At 38.7% G+C, this 16535-nt stretch overlaps 1 protein-coding gene across 1 annotated transcript; it reads right to left on the bottom strand.

Annotated features, from left to right (window-relative positions):
- Positions 1 to 8194: 8194 nt before the first annotated feature.
- LOC149836877 (cinnamoyl-CoA reductase-like SNL6) lies at positions 8195 to 16281 on the bottom strand. Its single transcript, XM_090005637.1, has 5 exons — positions 15950 to 16281; positions 15472 to 15644; positions 11393 to 11587; positions 9592 to 9745; positions 8195 to 8568 (listed from the first exon to the last, which is right to left on the bottom strand). The coding sequence occupies exons 1-5, from the start codon at positions 16182 to 16184 to the stop codon at positions 8267 to 8269; spliced, it is 1059 nt and encodes a 352-aa protein (XP_089861763.1). The 5' UTR covers positions 16185 to 16281; the 3' UTR covers positions 8195 to 8266.
- Positions 16282 to 16535: the final 254 nt, after the last annotated feature.

Below are 16535 nucleotides of genomic sequence, written 5' to 3'. Positions count from 1 at the left end.
TTTAGATGGAGTAGTATAAGGGATATCTTATGGAGAAAAGCTTTTCATCGGCGGTAACCTTAATAGGCACGTAGGCATTAGTAGGGATGGATTTGAGAGTATCCATGGAAGTTATGGTATAGGAGAAAGAAACGAAAGTGGAGAAAGGATTTTAGATTTTGGTTTGTCCTATAATATGATCTTAGCAAACACTTGGTTTAAGAAGAGGGAGTCTCACTTAGTAACTTTTAAAAGTGGGGTTAATACGAGTCAGATAGATTTTTTCCTACTTAAAAACAGAGATGGGGTTGTTGCATCAATTGTAAGGTTATACCGGGAGAAAGTTTAGCTACACAACATAGAGTCTTAATTTTACATCTTAGAATTAGACAATGCCGCGAAAAGGATAAACATAGGATAGATGCTAGAATTAAGTGGTGGGCATTGAAAGAAGCTAAATAGAGAATGCTTGTAGAGCAGGTAGTTAAGGAAGTTGATTGGTGTCTCGAGGAAGATTCAGAATCAATGAGGAATAAGACAATGGGTGGCATGAGAAAGGTGGCTAAGGAGGTATTGGGTGAGTCTAAAGGCGGTGCACCTCTAGGTAAGGATACATCATGGTGGGATGAGGATGTCAAATTAGCTATTAAGGTTAAAAGAGAGTGTTATAGAAATCTAAGTAAGAGTCGTGATAATGAGAATTTGGAGAAGTATATGATAGCAAAGAAGGAAGCTAAAAAAATAGTTCAAAACGCGATAAATAAGGTATATAAGGAGGTTTATGACAAGTTGGACACCAAAGAGGGCGAGAAGGATATTTATACGCTTGCAAAGATGAGAGATATGAAATCGAGGGATCTAGGTATGGTTAGATGTATCAAAGATGAAACACAAAGGATTTTAGTCAAAGATAAGGAGATTAAGGAGAGATGGAAGGATTATTTTGATAAGCTATTTAATGAAAGTCATGCTCAGAATCTTGGAGACTTCTCCATTCATTTTCATGAGATGAATCGTGACTTCATGCGCAAGATTTAAAAGAAAGAAATTGTAGAGGCTTTGAAAAAAATGAAATCAAGAAGGGCAGTTGGCCTAGATGGTATACCTATCGAGGCTTGGAAATGCTTGGGAGAGAAATGTTTAGAGTGGTTGACAAATCTTTTTAACAAGATTTGGCAGACAAATAAGATGCCTAATGAGTGAAGGAAGAGTACTTTGGTGTCTCTATATAAGAATAAGGGTGATATACAAGATTGCACAAAAACTATCGTGGTATAAAACTCATGATTCATACTATGAAACTTTGGAAGAGGGTGATTGAGTCTAGGTTGAGAAAGATTGTCATGATATGGGAGAATCAATTTGGTTTTATGCCTGAAAGATCAACTATGTAAGCTATACATCTTCTTAGATAACTTATTGAGAGAAATAGAGAGATGAACAAAGATTTGCATATGGTTTTTATTGATTTGGAGAAGGCATATGATAGAGTACCTAGGAACATTCTCTGGTGGACAATGATGAAGAAAGGTGTTTCTCTCAAGTACATTAGTATACTTAAGGATATGTATGAAGGAGTAGTAACCAATGTCCGCACTTGTGGAGTGGTGACAACCAATTTTCCTATAATGGTTGGGTTACATCAAGGATCTGCTTTAAGCCCTTTTCTATTTGCTAAAGTGATGGATGAACTTACAATATTAATTCAAGAAAATGTGTCGTGGTGTATGTTGTTTGTTGATGATATTGTTTTGATTGATGAGTCTAGAGTTGGGGTTAATGCTAAGTTAGAATTATGGAGACAAACATTGGAAGCAAGAGGTTTTAAGTTGAGTAAGAGTAAAACAAAATATATGGAATGTCGGTTTAGTAAGCAACAAAGTAGTGATTGGAGTGTAGTGAAGCTTGGTGAGCAAGAAATACCGGTGGATGATTGTTTCAAATATTTGGGATCTATCATTCAAAAGTATGGAGAAATTGATGGAGATGTAAATCATAGGATAAAGGTTGGGTGGATGAAATGAAAAAGTGCAACTGGAGTGTTGTGCGATTGTAGAATGCCATTGCGGTTGAAGGAAAAGTTTTAGAGGACGACTATTAGGCCCGCTTTACTATATAGTACAGAATGTTGGGCTGCCAAGAGACATCATATTAAAAAAATGAATGTAACTGAGATGCGTATGCTTAGATGGATGTGTGAAAATACAATAAAAGATAAGTTTCAGAACGAGGAGATACGTAAGAAGGTAGGCGTTGCACCCATTGAAAATAAGATGAGAGAGAATCATTTACGGTGGTTTGGACATATTCGGTGAATGCCTAATGATGCTCCGGTTAGAAAGATGCAGAAATGGAAAAATATATTAGTTAAAACAGGTCAGGGTAGGCCTAGGAAGACTTGGATGAAGATGATAGGAAATGATATGAATGCTTTGAACCTCACCGAGGACATGACATTGGATAAAAAGATTGGAGGAGAAGGATTCATGTGAAAGACCCAGAATGATTTTCTTTGTTGGTTCATATCGTCGACCCCAATTGTTTGGGGATAAAGGGATAGTTGTTGTTGTTGTTGTTTGTATATTCCATGTATAAATAACATGAAATGTTTTCCAACTAGCCAACTTTTGTTGGACTCATCTCATTATGGGACGAGCCAAATTTGATATTGGATTGTTTAAACATAAATGCTAGCCAAGTCATGAGCTCAATCCACTAGTAAATAAGTTGGAGCCCAAACATAGCCTGTTCAGGTCGGCTCATTTACCAACCATAATTTTCATGAAAAATATGACGCGTATGTGAAATTTCAAAAAAGTGTAATTCATGCATTTTAGGAATTAGGGAAAAAATTTCCTTCGAAAAATATAAATAAACCGCTCGGGTCATCTGGACAAGTTTGATATCCGACAAAAATCATAGCCAAAACCCTACTAGAACGTTGTTTAGGTCGGGTTCAAGCTGTTAATCATAAAGATTTAGAATAACATTTAGGTCGACACTTTTTAGGCCCATACTTGAATATTTAGGTTCGAATCATCGGATATCAAATACAAATCCAACCCTTTGAGACAGTAGTATATATTATTTTTAATAGGACACCCGACCAAAATTGATTCCATTTGGTTGGATTTGTTAAGCCAAAGCCATATCTTAGAGCCAGGTGCCATCACATGGCACACTTTGAGTGTGCCTATGTACGTGGCAGCTCCTATTAACCACCGTGGTAGTTACCAATGTGTCAAGCTCCAGGCCTAGGATCAAATCAAGCTGACGCATGAGGGCTGCCATTGTTTTATCATGGTTGGGGCACGTAAAGTGACCCGGTTCTCAGTGTTGGCATAAAACAAGGCCATGTCCCATTATAATTTAATTCATGTACGGTTTTCATTTTTTGCCACTGAATCTGATGGATATCTGGACATGATTCCATGTAAAAAACCCGGATGCGGTACGCACTTTTCACCATTCAAATTCGAATACGTTTAGCCAACATCCGATTAGTCGGATCTGGTATTGTCTACATTATCTACGGGTCCCTCCACCACAGGTTGGGTTGGGTCGGTTCTACCTTACCCATTTGGATCCTCCCTGACATACCTCAAAGGTTGAAACCATGTCATGCAATTAGGGATTTGGGGTTTCTTGTCCATTTAAAAAAGGCCGCAGCGGGGTCTGCCGAAATCGAGAGAGATCAGGATGTCTGCCCTGCTTAATCCAGTGCCGTCGTCCTGGGTGCTCTCCAAACGTTTGTTGAAATGCTTCAATAAAACGCACATCTTCGTTTAGTGGCACGCTGCTTACAGATCAAGCGATGAGTGGGCTGAGATCCTTTATGGCACCATCAGGTATTTCAAACCCGTTTAGATCGTTAAGTTGACCAATGCTCGTTCGAAAGATCATTGCCTGCTGAAAGTGAACCAACCAAGCATGTTGGATCAGCAATCTGGCTCCTTTATTTTCTTGGGTGCTGCAGATTATGAGATAAGGGATTCAAAGATGGGTCATTTGTGAGGAAGTTTCTTTATGGTTTGCTTTTTCAGACCAATCGTCCAATTTCACCACCTTCTTATGGTCTATTTTCAACATAGTCGACACTGGTTGGATTGCCCAAGTATCTCACTCACTCCCCAGAAAACCACCCTCAGTTCTGGTTGTTTGGTGCACTAAAATCGACACTGAGATCTCTTGGTGCCACTTTTGGTAGCTCATGGTGGTAAGCTTAGTTATGTGCTTGACTTCAATCCATTATCCCATTTTTTATTGGTTGTGTTTTTGTTTATTGTATTTTTTGCAAATGTTTTTTCTCTCTCTCTTTCTTTTGTTTTAGTGTATTATATGTTATGCAAATAGTTGCTTAGTATTTCACTCAACTAGTTGATGAAATGCTTCTTTTGGCACCTAATCTATGAATCGTCCATTGAGCAGAGATAAGCAACTTCGGATCCATTTCCTATTTTTCTTTGGTTTATTTTTCTCCCCCACATGATTTCCTGCTTCTCTTGTGACATCTTTCTAAGTTTGTCTCCTTTTGCATTTTTTTAATGGCCATAATGATCAATGCTTCTTCTGACACGTTTTAATGTAGTCCTAGCAATCTGTTATATTTAGATTCATTTCAATTATTGTTTTAGTGGGACTAACCTTAACTAGAATAAATAGTCTAGTTTGCCTTTGTTTTTGTGTTGGTTTTGAGTTTTACAGGTGGGACGTGAGCTTACTGATTTTAGGTGAAACGCGACTGTGGTAGATATATCAAGGCTATACATAAGAGGACAACAAAAGCTAGATCGCGAGCAGACTATTTAAAATTTTTTTTTTGGGGTATTAGGCCAATTATTTATTTTAGCTTTTATTAATTTTTATTTTTGCTCAAACATTTGTAATAAGATTAATTGCGTATTAGTTTATTTTTGAGGCAATAAAGACTGTGTTTTGTTTGGAGTACAAAGTTTTAACCTGTTCCCTAAGTTCAACCTGGAATTCACCACTAGTATAAGATGTAATATCTCCTCCTGCTCATTTTAATTTTCCTTTTCCTTTTATCTCTTTTAAGGCACGTTTGAAAACGAGAAAGATGTACGAAAAGTGATGCAAAATGGAAAGTAAGTACGGAATTTCCAACCGTTCTAAACGGGAGACTTTTTCTCTAAGAGCGTTTTTCTAAAAAGTACACTTTTTGACAGAAAACATTCCTCCCTACCAAGACAAAATTTATTTTTACGCTCTCCACCACCCATCTCACCACTACCACCACCACCCACCATCTCACCATCACCACCACCATCATCACCACCCTCATCCTCCTCTCTTTCATTTTTTTCACACTTTCCCACTCTGTTTTTCTCATGCTAGACAAACAAGCGAAAAACTTTCTTTTCCTATGAGAATTTCTCTCTTCCAAATGTGCCCTTAGGGTACTTTTGGTTTTATCACATGAGATTCACTTCTTAATATACTTTAGAAATTGAATCTCATTTAAACAGTACCCCCAAAACAACTAAACATAAAACTTTTTTGGCACAGAACCCCAAAAACAAGTCTCATATTGGCACAAACCCCAAAAGTGAGATTTAGAAAGTTAATCTCATTTATGTGACATTCACTTTCTCATGAGGTCTCATGAAATTTTGATCGTGAATATCTTTTGAACATTATTTTCACTTTTAAAAAACAAAACCAAACAAAATTAAACATACCCTTAAGAAGTGAAAATACTGTTCAAAAGAGATTCACTTTCAAAATTTCATGCGACATGAGACCTCATGCGAAAGTAAATCTAACACAAATGAGATTTGCTTTCTAAATCTTCTAATTTACTTTTTATGAGGCTTGCATTTGAGGTTCTGTGTAAAAAATGTATGTTTAGTTGTTTTGCGGGTCCTTTTCAAATGAGATTCACTTCCTAAATATCATGTGATTCCAAATCACATGAGATGCAACCAAATGTGCCCTTAATGTTTGGGGGAACAAGCTCTATCGTGGGGTTCAGCCTGCAAGAGAGATAGTAAGTCAAGCACAACAAAAATTTGAAAGAAAAAAGAGTTTGAAAAGATTTTAATTGAGAAAAAGGGGGCAAAGTAGACCATGAGAAACACTGACAAACAAAAGCTGTAGTTCTTTAAAACTAAAACAAATGCTTGGTTTGAAGTGGTAGATGGTGGCGAATCTGCAACTTTTTAACTATGTCACAAGGACACGGTAAAAAGGACACATGATACATCATTTTGTGCATTTTTCATGAAGGGTAATATAGAAGCGGACACGACACTAGGGTAAGCTGTAGTGTCCATGTGACATAGCTTTTCAACCAAGAGCTCTTTGGTTATGATCAGCCCAGGCTAAAGGAATTGCTTAAACCTAATCCCAAAAGATCAACAAGATTTTGGTCTAATGTCTTCAAAAGTCAGCTTGAAATTAGCTTGACCAAAAAATAGCCAAAGTTCAAATTCTGGTTCATTATAATTCTTCTTCAGGTTGATTAATCCAGCTCTGTTCCAAGAATGATCTGAATCTTTAAATAAATGATCGAAGAAAGAAAACACTTATAAATAGTCCTTGTCTATAAAAACGAGTATGTTGAGTTTTATATTTTTACTTTGATGAACTTGAGCTCTTGCCAATAAATTGATAAGAAAATAGTTTAAATTGCTTTTAAGAAAACTGACTGCTGAAAAAGGTAGCTTACTAGCTTAAAATGGAGAAATGCTAACTATGGTGTATTTAGCTTTTAAAATGCTAAATGGTTGGGACGCTCTAGTTGTATATTAGCAATCTGAAGAGGTTTTATCCATGCAACAATAATACTTAATGTATACTTAACCACAAGAAGCTTTTATTCAAAATAATATTACTGCATGAAACTTCCTGGTGCATTGAACAGTATATGGTAGCAATCTTTAGTTCAGCCCCATCCAGGAATTGGAGAGCAAGTGCTCAAAGGACTTGCTTAATTGGTCAGAAACAATTTGTACTGCATGAGTATTTATTGTCAGCTATTCTTTGGTGTTTTCATTAATTTCTTAAAGCATTTTTTAACATACTTTACCTCTATTTTGGTGAAGATGATGAGATGAATGCTTCTTGTAACACATCTCATATGAGAGCTGCTTGTTTGGGCTGCTCTTTGAGTAGAGATAAACAACAATCTGATCAATATGTTTGTTCCCAATGTTCTGGCTTTGTTTTTGTATCTTTTATGCCTTATGCCTTTTTTGCAATTTTTGGATTTTGCTTTTTTCATCTATATATTAATATCTTTACCATGTTTTTTTAGTGATCTCACTTTTTGCTTGTTTTTTTCATGTTTTTAGTGATAAATTCTCACTTTTCATTTTTTTCTTCTTCAAAACCATTCATTTTCTTTTATTCAATTAAACCAATGCACAGTGTGGTTCAGTTATGTAGAACTCTATAATATTACAAGGTGTTTATGGTAGTGGTGGGAACAACCGAACAAGAGCCATACTCGGATAGGATCTATAGTGGCCAAGTCTGTAATAGACATGCATAAGCTTAGTCAATCTGGCTCAGCTTGAAAAGATCAGCCCAAACCTGGCCTGGTTGGACCATCTACACATCTCCAAATTGTCTTCCATCATTTGGACTTAAATGTTTGTGATTTGCAATCTTCCTTTGCTTCAGTTGGGCAATGCTATCACTAATGTTGGTTCCTTTCAATGTTGAATTTCTCAGGCCAACAAAGATAACTTTGTTCTATTCATTTTGAAGCACACACACACACACATTATATATATATAGCTGGGATCATTTTTCTAGCTAACCAGGCTTTCAAAGGTGGTAGCTGCTAACTTTTTTATCTGTTAACCGGGAAATGACACTTGGATCATGTTTTTCATATGAAAAAACATAATCTTTTAAGCCTTGAATATTTAGGAAAATCTTAGACTTGATTTTTTAAACCTTATAAAAACCTATCTACTTATCGGAATCAGATGATCCAAGAGTCGATTCCTATAAAATCAAGCATGTAGAATGCATCTGTATGGTCAGGTTTAAGGAGAACATGGAAAATCTCTTCTCTCACACACACACACACACACACACACACATATATATATATATATATATATATGTGTGTGTGTGTGTGTGTGTGTGTGTGTGTGTGTGTGTGTGTGTGCAGAGAGGTGATTAAAGAAAAGGGGAAAGAAAGACATGTTTGGGATGGCTACAAATGCATGGACAAGCATATTGATGGCTCATTATGGCTCATTTATACAAAACTATCACTACTTTCATACACATTGATGCCATTATGTCAACAACATCATGAATCCAAGTATATGGTATTCAAGCATCGTCCATTTGCTGACATTAATCTTAAGAGCTTAGTGTTCCTCAGATCATAGAGGGGAAGGGGATCATGTGTGGATTGAGTTATCCTGTGTGGCATTTTCATCTTTTCCTGGAGTTCTATTGCATCTTCCACTGTCTTGATCACATGGTCAAAGCATACATAACGACCTCCTGCACCTCTATGCATGTCCTCATAGACAATGACTTGCACCTTCGCCACTTTGCTAACACTAGCAGTAGCCAACAATCCACATGTGAACATTTCTTGGGCACCTGCATATGACATGAGATCAGATGCTTGCATGCTCTTGAGATGAATTATGACATGTTTGAATGCAGATACTTAGTGGCCCAGGGCAATGCTGTTTCTCTTGCTATCTAGTTTTTGAGTTATTGGTGCCAAATTTGGAATTGTTGGTCCAATTATGGCATTTGGTTCAGTAGCCAAACAGATCATGGTTTGTGTGGTAAACTATGCTGTATTTTAGGTCATAAAATGGGCATATATGTGAGATTTTTCTTGTCTAGTTACGGTACAGCAACTATGGGAACTAGAACCAAGGCCCAAACTTGGCCATGCTTCATGTGGTGCCTAAACACAAAATTGGCTTTGATTAAAAACGTGGATATGATACATTTAGTCCATATCTGACATAATCTAGATGGAGGATAACCCCGGTTTGAACACAAGACCCCTTTGGTTATGATCGTGTCCTTACCATCCAGCTATGTCATTCGATCCTGAGAGTAAAAATTTGTGAGTTCATGAACTTGCCATGTTCTGCTTTTGCCAAAGTTTTTTTTACCATGTGCTTTGGTAAAAAATATAAGGGAGATGACAAAATTATGTTTAACCTGCGTTTTTATCATATTGCTCATATGACTGCAGTAGGCTATTTTTTTTATCATTTGCCCTCAGTTGGCTTATTGAAGTGACATTTCTATCATTCCTTCTTCTCAAATGACTGAATGTCATTTTTGGTAGTTGTATTGTAGTGAAGTTTAAATAAATAACTTTAGCAAGTCCATCTAACTCTTTAAAATGACACTAATCATTTGCCCTTGGGATCATACGGGTGGCTTGCCCTGTGGGTGTCCTTTGTGGGCTAGGGCACTCACTTGGGGTTTACTATCTAGGGGGAGGGAGAGGGGTGACCTCCATTCCTAAGCAAGTTCCTCGTCATAAAAAAAAATGTACCAATTCTTAAGAATGCCCAACAATTGGATATTTCACTATGAACAAGATATTCCAGGAAATGAAATGAAAATGAACAAAAGGTAATATAGGGTTAGTACCTTTGAGATATGCAATGGATCCGGTGGAATTACTGTCATAAAAGCCTGGCCCTGTAATAAGTGCTGGGCAAATGGTGACTAGATTCACATTCATTTCATGAGCTTTCCTCCAAGCACTCTTCTCTGCCATGGTCTTACCTAGTGCAAGCCAAAGCTGCCACATTCATCATGATAATGTAAGCACCAAAAAGATTAAAAAAGAAAAAAGAAAGACTTGATTTGAGCACCAACTTAAAGTGCCAAGGTATTTATTTGAACAGTTCACTGGCTAGCAAATTGCTTGAATTGGAAGATTTGGATTCACTGTTAAGAAAGCATTTGTCACTAAAATTTATCAGACTGAATTGACAATTCGAAATATCATGATGGAAGAGCAGATCTGCTAAGATGGAAGGTGCTTTAATATTATCTCCAGCCACATATACATTAATTGATCTTAAATGTTTATGTCCTCAACATTCTGAACACTTCTAAAAAGCAAAGTTACAAACGCTTCTTTGATTAATTCAAACACAGATATATTTATAATTGCCTATTGATGAAAAATCTTACTTTGTGTTGAATCAATTTAATTAGTAATTTTGTTTTTTATTTCATTAAATTGTAGCACAATATAAGTTATTTTTTATAGCTATAAAAACATATCTGAACATAAAAAGTACCTAATCCAAACATACCTGAAACACCCTTTGAAGCCGCCATAGACAGTTTAGGAGGTAAGACCGTAAGAATGCTTATATATATATATATATATATATATATAGGAAAATGAAAACCTCTTCAATGAAAAACCCTCCCAAACCTCTTCAATAGACATTTTATTAGATTTTTGGTGTTTTTTTCAAAAATTTGACCATACATATGTGATCTATATGCTTGTTTTTATAGGAACCAATTCTTGGAGCATTTGATTCCGATGATAGTTTTTTATAAGTTTCAAAGTCAAGGGTGTATAATTTTTATAAATTTTTAGGCTTCAAATATCATTTTTTATCCAAAATTCATGATCCAAGTGTTGATTTATAGTAAATCACTGATGTACTATCAGAATTTTGAAAAAAACACCAAACAATTTCCATTGGGGAGGTTTTCATTCTCCTGTATATATACACGAGTAGTTCCTAAATTGTCATCAAAGGAATAAAATTTCGGGTACTTGATTAATCCAAAGTTATAGATGTACTTTTTGGCTTAGTAGAAAACATGCATTATATTAAGTATTTTCATGTTTACATGTGTATTTAGAGGGAGAAAAAATTAACTCTCATATTGTACCAACACTGGTGAAATAGAAATCAAAGTTTCTCATCAAACCAATCTGATCCAAAGTATAGTTTTAGTGAATAAACAATGATGAATAAGAATAAGCAATAAACATGTGCAACTATGTTTTTCAGAACATAAACTGCTGATGAGTTATCTATTACTATAGATATTCATATACATATGTGAGGCACAAAAAGGACAATTTGGGGAGGGTGGTGGTGGTGGTTTGTAGAAGTTAGCTCATTGCGACAAACAGTGAGTTGCAAGAGTTAAAACCCACAGCAATAAGGCTGGATAATGGAATGAGTAGCAAAATATGAGTGGAGGGAATGATCAGGTGCAACGTGTACCTCTGGTGGCACCTGAGCACCCTCCATAATTTCTTTGCCCCATAACTGACAGGATGATCAGGTGCAGCGGCACACTAAAAGTGTGTGATTTCCCTCCCAAAGAATAAGCACTCCTTTCCTTGGCAAAAAGAATTGTTTTCATGTTCTTGGCTCACCCGTAAATAAAAAAAAAAGTAAAAGCGTACCTTCTTTTGCCTGCATAGACTTTCTTGGCTCCAACAACTCTCATCTACGATGGGTCCAAAGTCTGGGTCGGTGGTGGGCTTCCATATGCAGGCCAACAATGAAGACGTACACACGCATTTTCTCACAGATGACGTCCTGGAGCAGGCCTCGATCACGTTCTCAGCACCCTTCGCCTCCATCTCCGCCAAATGTTTCTGCGTTCATTTTTGTACAATCAACTCAATACAATAATGCAATTAACACTAATCTGCTGTGGGACCAAGGATAAGAGCCTTTTCTCCGAGCTTGATAATAATAATAAAAAAAAAACAATAAAAAGGTAAACCCCAAAGGGGTTTAGCTTAGTTGGAGCATGCCTCGGGTGCTACCCCCTTGCACACACCGAAGCTCAACATAGGCCCTGGAAGTGAGGGCCTTAGCCCTGAAGTTTTATGCCGTCAGGATGGCGACAATGTCTGCAGTCTTGGATGCGGTTTCTCTAGGCAAAATATGGAAAACAGACTCAATACAATGGTAAACTGAAAACCACACATTTGGGCTCTGCCCCAGTACTCCTTTGTGCGAGGGTCATATTGACCATAGAGGACTACCAATGTGTAGTCTGTGATTTGGTTGGGTGTATTCCATGGGCCTAGCCAAAAGTATAGAAAAAAGTAACGTGAAAATTGATCCTATCCATATTAGCCATCCAACGGAATGCATCCTGGCCATCCCCTGTTGTCAAAATTGGCTTGGATCTGCCCAAAGACTATTCAAAAGGGGCTGATTCAAGGTCGATTCAAATTCAAATTTATAATATTTTAAGCATTTTTTATTTTGTAATGACGTGTCATCTATGTAATCCGATGGTAAAAAGGGGCTGATTCAAGATCAATTCAATTCATTTTTTTTAAAGAAAATCGATTCACCTAGTAAACTGATTTTAACAACATTGTGGCCATCACATTCTCACACGTCCAGTGTTGTGAGAGGCGTACGCCTCAATACCTGAAGCGTACGCCTCATAGGCGAAGCGCACACTCAAGGTATTGAGGCGTTTCAAGCTTGAAACGCACGCTTCACTCATGTGAAGCGCATGCCTCAAGTCGAAATGCGCTTCGCTTCTAAAGCGTACGCATTTGTGTAGTCCCTACAAACCGCCCCTTTCCTGCCACAATCCGCCACCGAAGACAGTGACGAGCAGGTTGACGCCATTGTCAATGGGCTCGAACCACTTGGGGGAGAGCCGATGTCAAGTTCGTAGAAGGTGAGATGCTTCTGAGCGTCGATGGCAGCATGGCCGGAGGGGTCCTGGTTGGCTTCGGAGTAGTCGAGCTTGATGGTGGCAAAGATGAAGTTGTTGCAGTCGACGACAACGATGGATTAGACGAGGGTGTGGGACTTGTGAGCCTCGAGAGGGGTGGAGATGGGGAGGCGGGCAGCAGTGTCGCGGTTGAGGGCGTAGACGAGCTTCTGCTTCTCGCAGGCGCCGATCATGACAGCGCGACCCCTGGGGTCGACGGCGAGGAACATACCTGGGATGATTCGGCAGCAACCGAAGTTGCCAAAGGTCTCCTGGTGGACCTTGTCGAAGGCGTTGCGCTTCTTGTTGTACTCGAGGATGCTGCTGCAGTCGAAGTCCTTCTGGGAGCCGGTGAGGCAGAACTGGGCGAGGGAGCGGACGGTGCCGAAGACAGAGAGAGAGAGAGAGAGAGAGTTGTGTGCGGCCTGGAGTCTTCCTTCTCGGGATTGGTACTGTATCTCTGATTCTATGATTTTTTTATGCCTAGGGTGGTGGCTTTGAAATAGATTTTGACAGGTATCTTATTCTTTAAGTGATGACAATACATTAACGGAAATTAAAATAGTCTGAAGTAGGTTTTTTTAGCTACAATTAAGAGATATCATGCATAACAAGTAAATTTTGGTATCCTTTAATTACCTTGGTGATCTATGATTCAGTGATGTTTCACATGGATTCATTAGGCAGATCAAGATCAAGGTTTTTCCTGGAGCACCTTTTCCAAATTTGAGGAAAGATGTCCATTTGATGAAAGTCCACTGGCATTTGTCTTTTTAGATAGTCCTGGCTTTGAGTCTTAAAGTAAAGCTCGACCTGTGATATAATATTATATGTTTGATTACCAGCTAGGATTTGAGATCCATTTTTTCATATCTGCACATTTAGATTTTGTTAGCAATATAATATTGTGAAATATATATCTGAACCCGGGGATCATGAAGCTTACGCTCCAACGCCTCACTTCATAACATGCTCAACGCTTCGCTGCCTCAGCACATTTAACAACCTTGCACACGTCTGTAAATGTGGTCCTAGCTGTCAATTCTAAGCCATCCATATAATGTGGTGGTAGTATTGTTGGTTGGGTGGTCCTGAGATAATGAGCATGATGTGAAAACTCCTTTATTTATTTATTTATTATATGGAGAAACCCAGGCGCCCGTAGCAGGTAGATCTTAGATTGGCTCTTGAGGAGGTAAAAGTCTGAGGCTAGGACCCTCACCCCAAAGAGCCTATGCTGGTGTGAAAACTAGTTTTAGAAACCAGAAAAGATGGGTTATGAAATATCTCTTCACAAAACACGAGACTCTTTTTGAAATATTGGGAAAAAATTGGGTTTCTAAATAAAATTATTTCAACGACAATGAAAGATTCCTTATGAGAGATGACAAAAGTCATGTGACCAAAAGAGGATAGTAGATTTTTTTTTGATAGGCTGCACACAAAGATAAAATGACCACTTACTCGATGGAATTGAGATCAGGTGCACACTTAGGTGTGCATCACCCAATCACGGACCATCTGCCGTTGAGCCCCACAACTGACACACTGTACCCCAAAGACAGTGGGTGATCAGGTGCAACAAACTAAAGGTGTGCAATCACATTGCGCATCCGATTCCCTCGGTGTCCTGCTCCCTGTATGTCGAGTAGCTAGGGAGGGGGCATATTGGGGCCGGCCTTAACCAACTCTTGGAGATGGGATCAAATGATATCATGTCCCCTAGCTTGGCTCCTTGTGACTAATCTCATGTATTTTTTAAGTTCATGGCACTATGGCAATTGAATGCAGGCCTCACTTAAAACAGGACCATGCGACTGTCATCAAGACATAAGATCATTGGATGTCAACTCTTGCTTTTCTACATAAAACTACAATAATGACATTGGTCATAGCAAGGACAGATAGGGTCATATTCTATATAAGTTACAACCAATGGTGAAGTGGCCTATATTCAATCTTTACTGCACATCCCACTTGAAAACCATGAGGGAGGGGTTCACACACATCCTTCCTATGATTCTTGAATTTTCTCAAGATCTTGTGATTGTAAATCACAACCATGGACTATAATTTCTTGGATTTTCTCAAGATCTTGAGACTGTAAATCGCAACCACAATACTTTCTCAAAGTTATTGAAACATGTGAAAATTATAAAGTTATGATTGTGATTGTCAACTGTGATTGTTTTTGCTTTCAATATTGTAAAAGTTGGTAACCAACCATCACATCTTTTACTTTCTCAACTGTGATCATTCATTGCCACCTGTGACCAAAGCAAACATGGACTGTATATATCCAAGAATCACTTACATGTATGACCTGATCTGCTCCCTTATACACAGAGGGGTTGTAAAAATGTTCCCCAGGTTTAGCGGCCTCATTGGGTCTTATTTGTGGGAAAACTTAGCCATTAGTGGTTTTCCATACAAGCATGTGGTCAGAAGGCTAAAAAGACAATACTGGTTCAAGTTCTAATATGGGAGCCTCATGAGAGAGTTCGGATCATGTGCAATCACATTGTACAAAAGCAATATGCCGCTGCTCCTGAGTGCCCTCCATCAATACGCCGCTGCACCTGTGCGCCTTCCATAGGCTGTACAACAGCAGATGAAGGGCTCTCAGGTGCAGTGGCACATTCCTTTTGTGCAAATCTGGCCTCTAAGCCTCAAGAGAGCAGCCCATCATCACTCTCGCAAGAAAGGACCCTTCAAATGATGGATGCATGAAACACTTTCTCATAACTTTTATATCCTTGAGCTTGAAAGCATAGGAGAAAAAAGAGAGAGACATACTGTGTATCCTGAGATGCCCGCTGCATCAACAAAGGCAGAGGTGTGAAAGACCCCATGACATCCATCGAAGGCTTCACACAGGCTCTCTACCTCCATCACCTTTGCCACCACTATCTGCACTCTGTTCCTTGCCGTAGCGAACACCTCCATTTCACTAAGTTTCTCCAGATGCTCTATATGAGAATCAATCATTAGTGAGTGTTAAGTGTTACAGAGAGAGAGAGAGAGAGAGAGAGAGAGAGAGAAGCATGAATTTGAACACAGGCTCTAGGAGCAACAGAGAACTTAAACTAACTAATTAAACAATGTTTGTAAACATATTCTCGAGAGCAGATCCAGTGATCGTCGGGCCACACAAAATACAGAAAATCGCTGCCCGATTTCTGTGTTTGTGTTGTTTCACAGAAGATCGATACACACTAGCGATTTTCTGTGTTTTGTGTGGCCCGAGTACTTTGTTAAAGGGATGATATGATACCTTCATTGTCCACACCAAGACGCACGTGGTAGCCTTGCAGAAGAAGCTCTTCAGCAATCGATAGACCCAAATAGGAGATGCCACTTGTTACGCACACCACCTTCTCCCTGGACTCGACGGCTTGAGTAGCTATCAGATCTTGTTCAGCAGGCTTCCTTTGGATGCTACGCGTCATCATGAGCTTGATCTCTTCCATCTCGGCCTTTAGGCTCTTCATTTTCCTGATGATCCCCATGCTTCCTTCCTTCCTTAACACCAACTTGCTCTGTTACCACCTTTCTCAGCCGATAAGTTTCTGCCAATGGCCTAGGAGTTAAACAAAGAGGCTGCTCAGTCCCATGGAAAGAGTTACGCAGATGGCTTCTTCTTCAGCAATGGCGTTATAGCCTTTGCATCCCTATGAAAATTCCACCAGAAAGAAAAGTATTGCGAGAGAGAGATTCTCGACATATATAGCACCGGGCTTGTACTTTCCTAGAAATTCAGTTTTCCGAAGAATTCATAAATAGTGGCAGCCTTCCATGGGAAACACCACAATTATAAAGGGGAAAGTGTTTGCCACCCCCTGGATAAGGAACCTATAGGC

Source organism: Nuphar pumila, chromosome 5, assembly GCF_984573655.1.
Source record: "Nuphar pumila chromosome 5, dmNupPumi1.hap1.1, whole genome shotgun sequence".
Classification (NCBI taxonomy): domain Eukaryota; kingdom Viridiplantae; phylum Streptophyta; class Magnoliopsida; order Nymphaeales; family Nymphaeaceae; genus Nuphar; species Nuphar pumila.
This window is presented reverse-complemented; position numbering and strand designations above follow the sequence as displayed.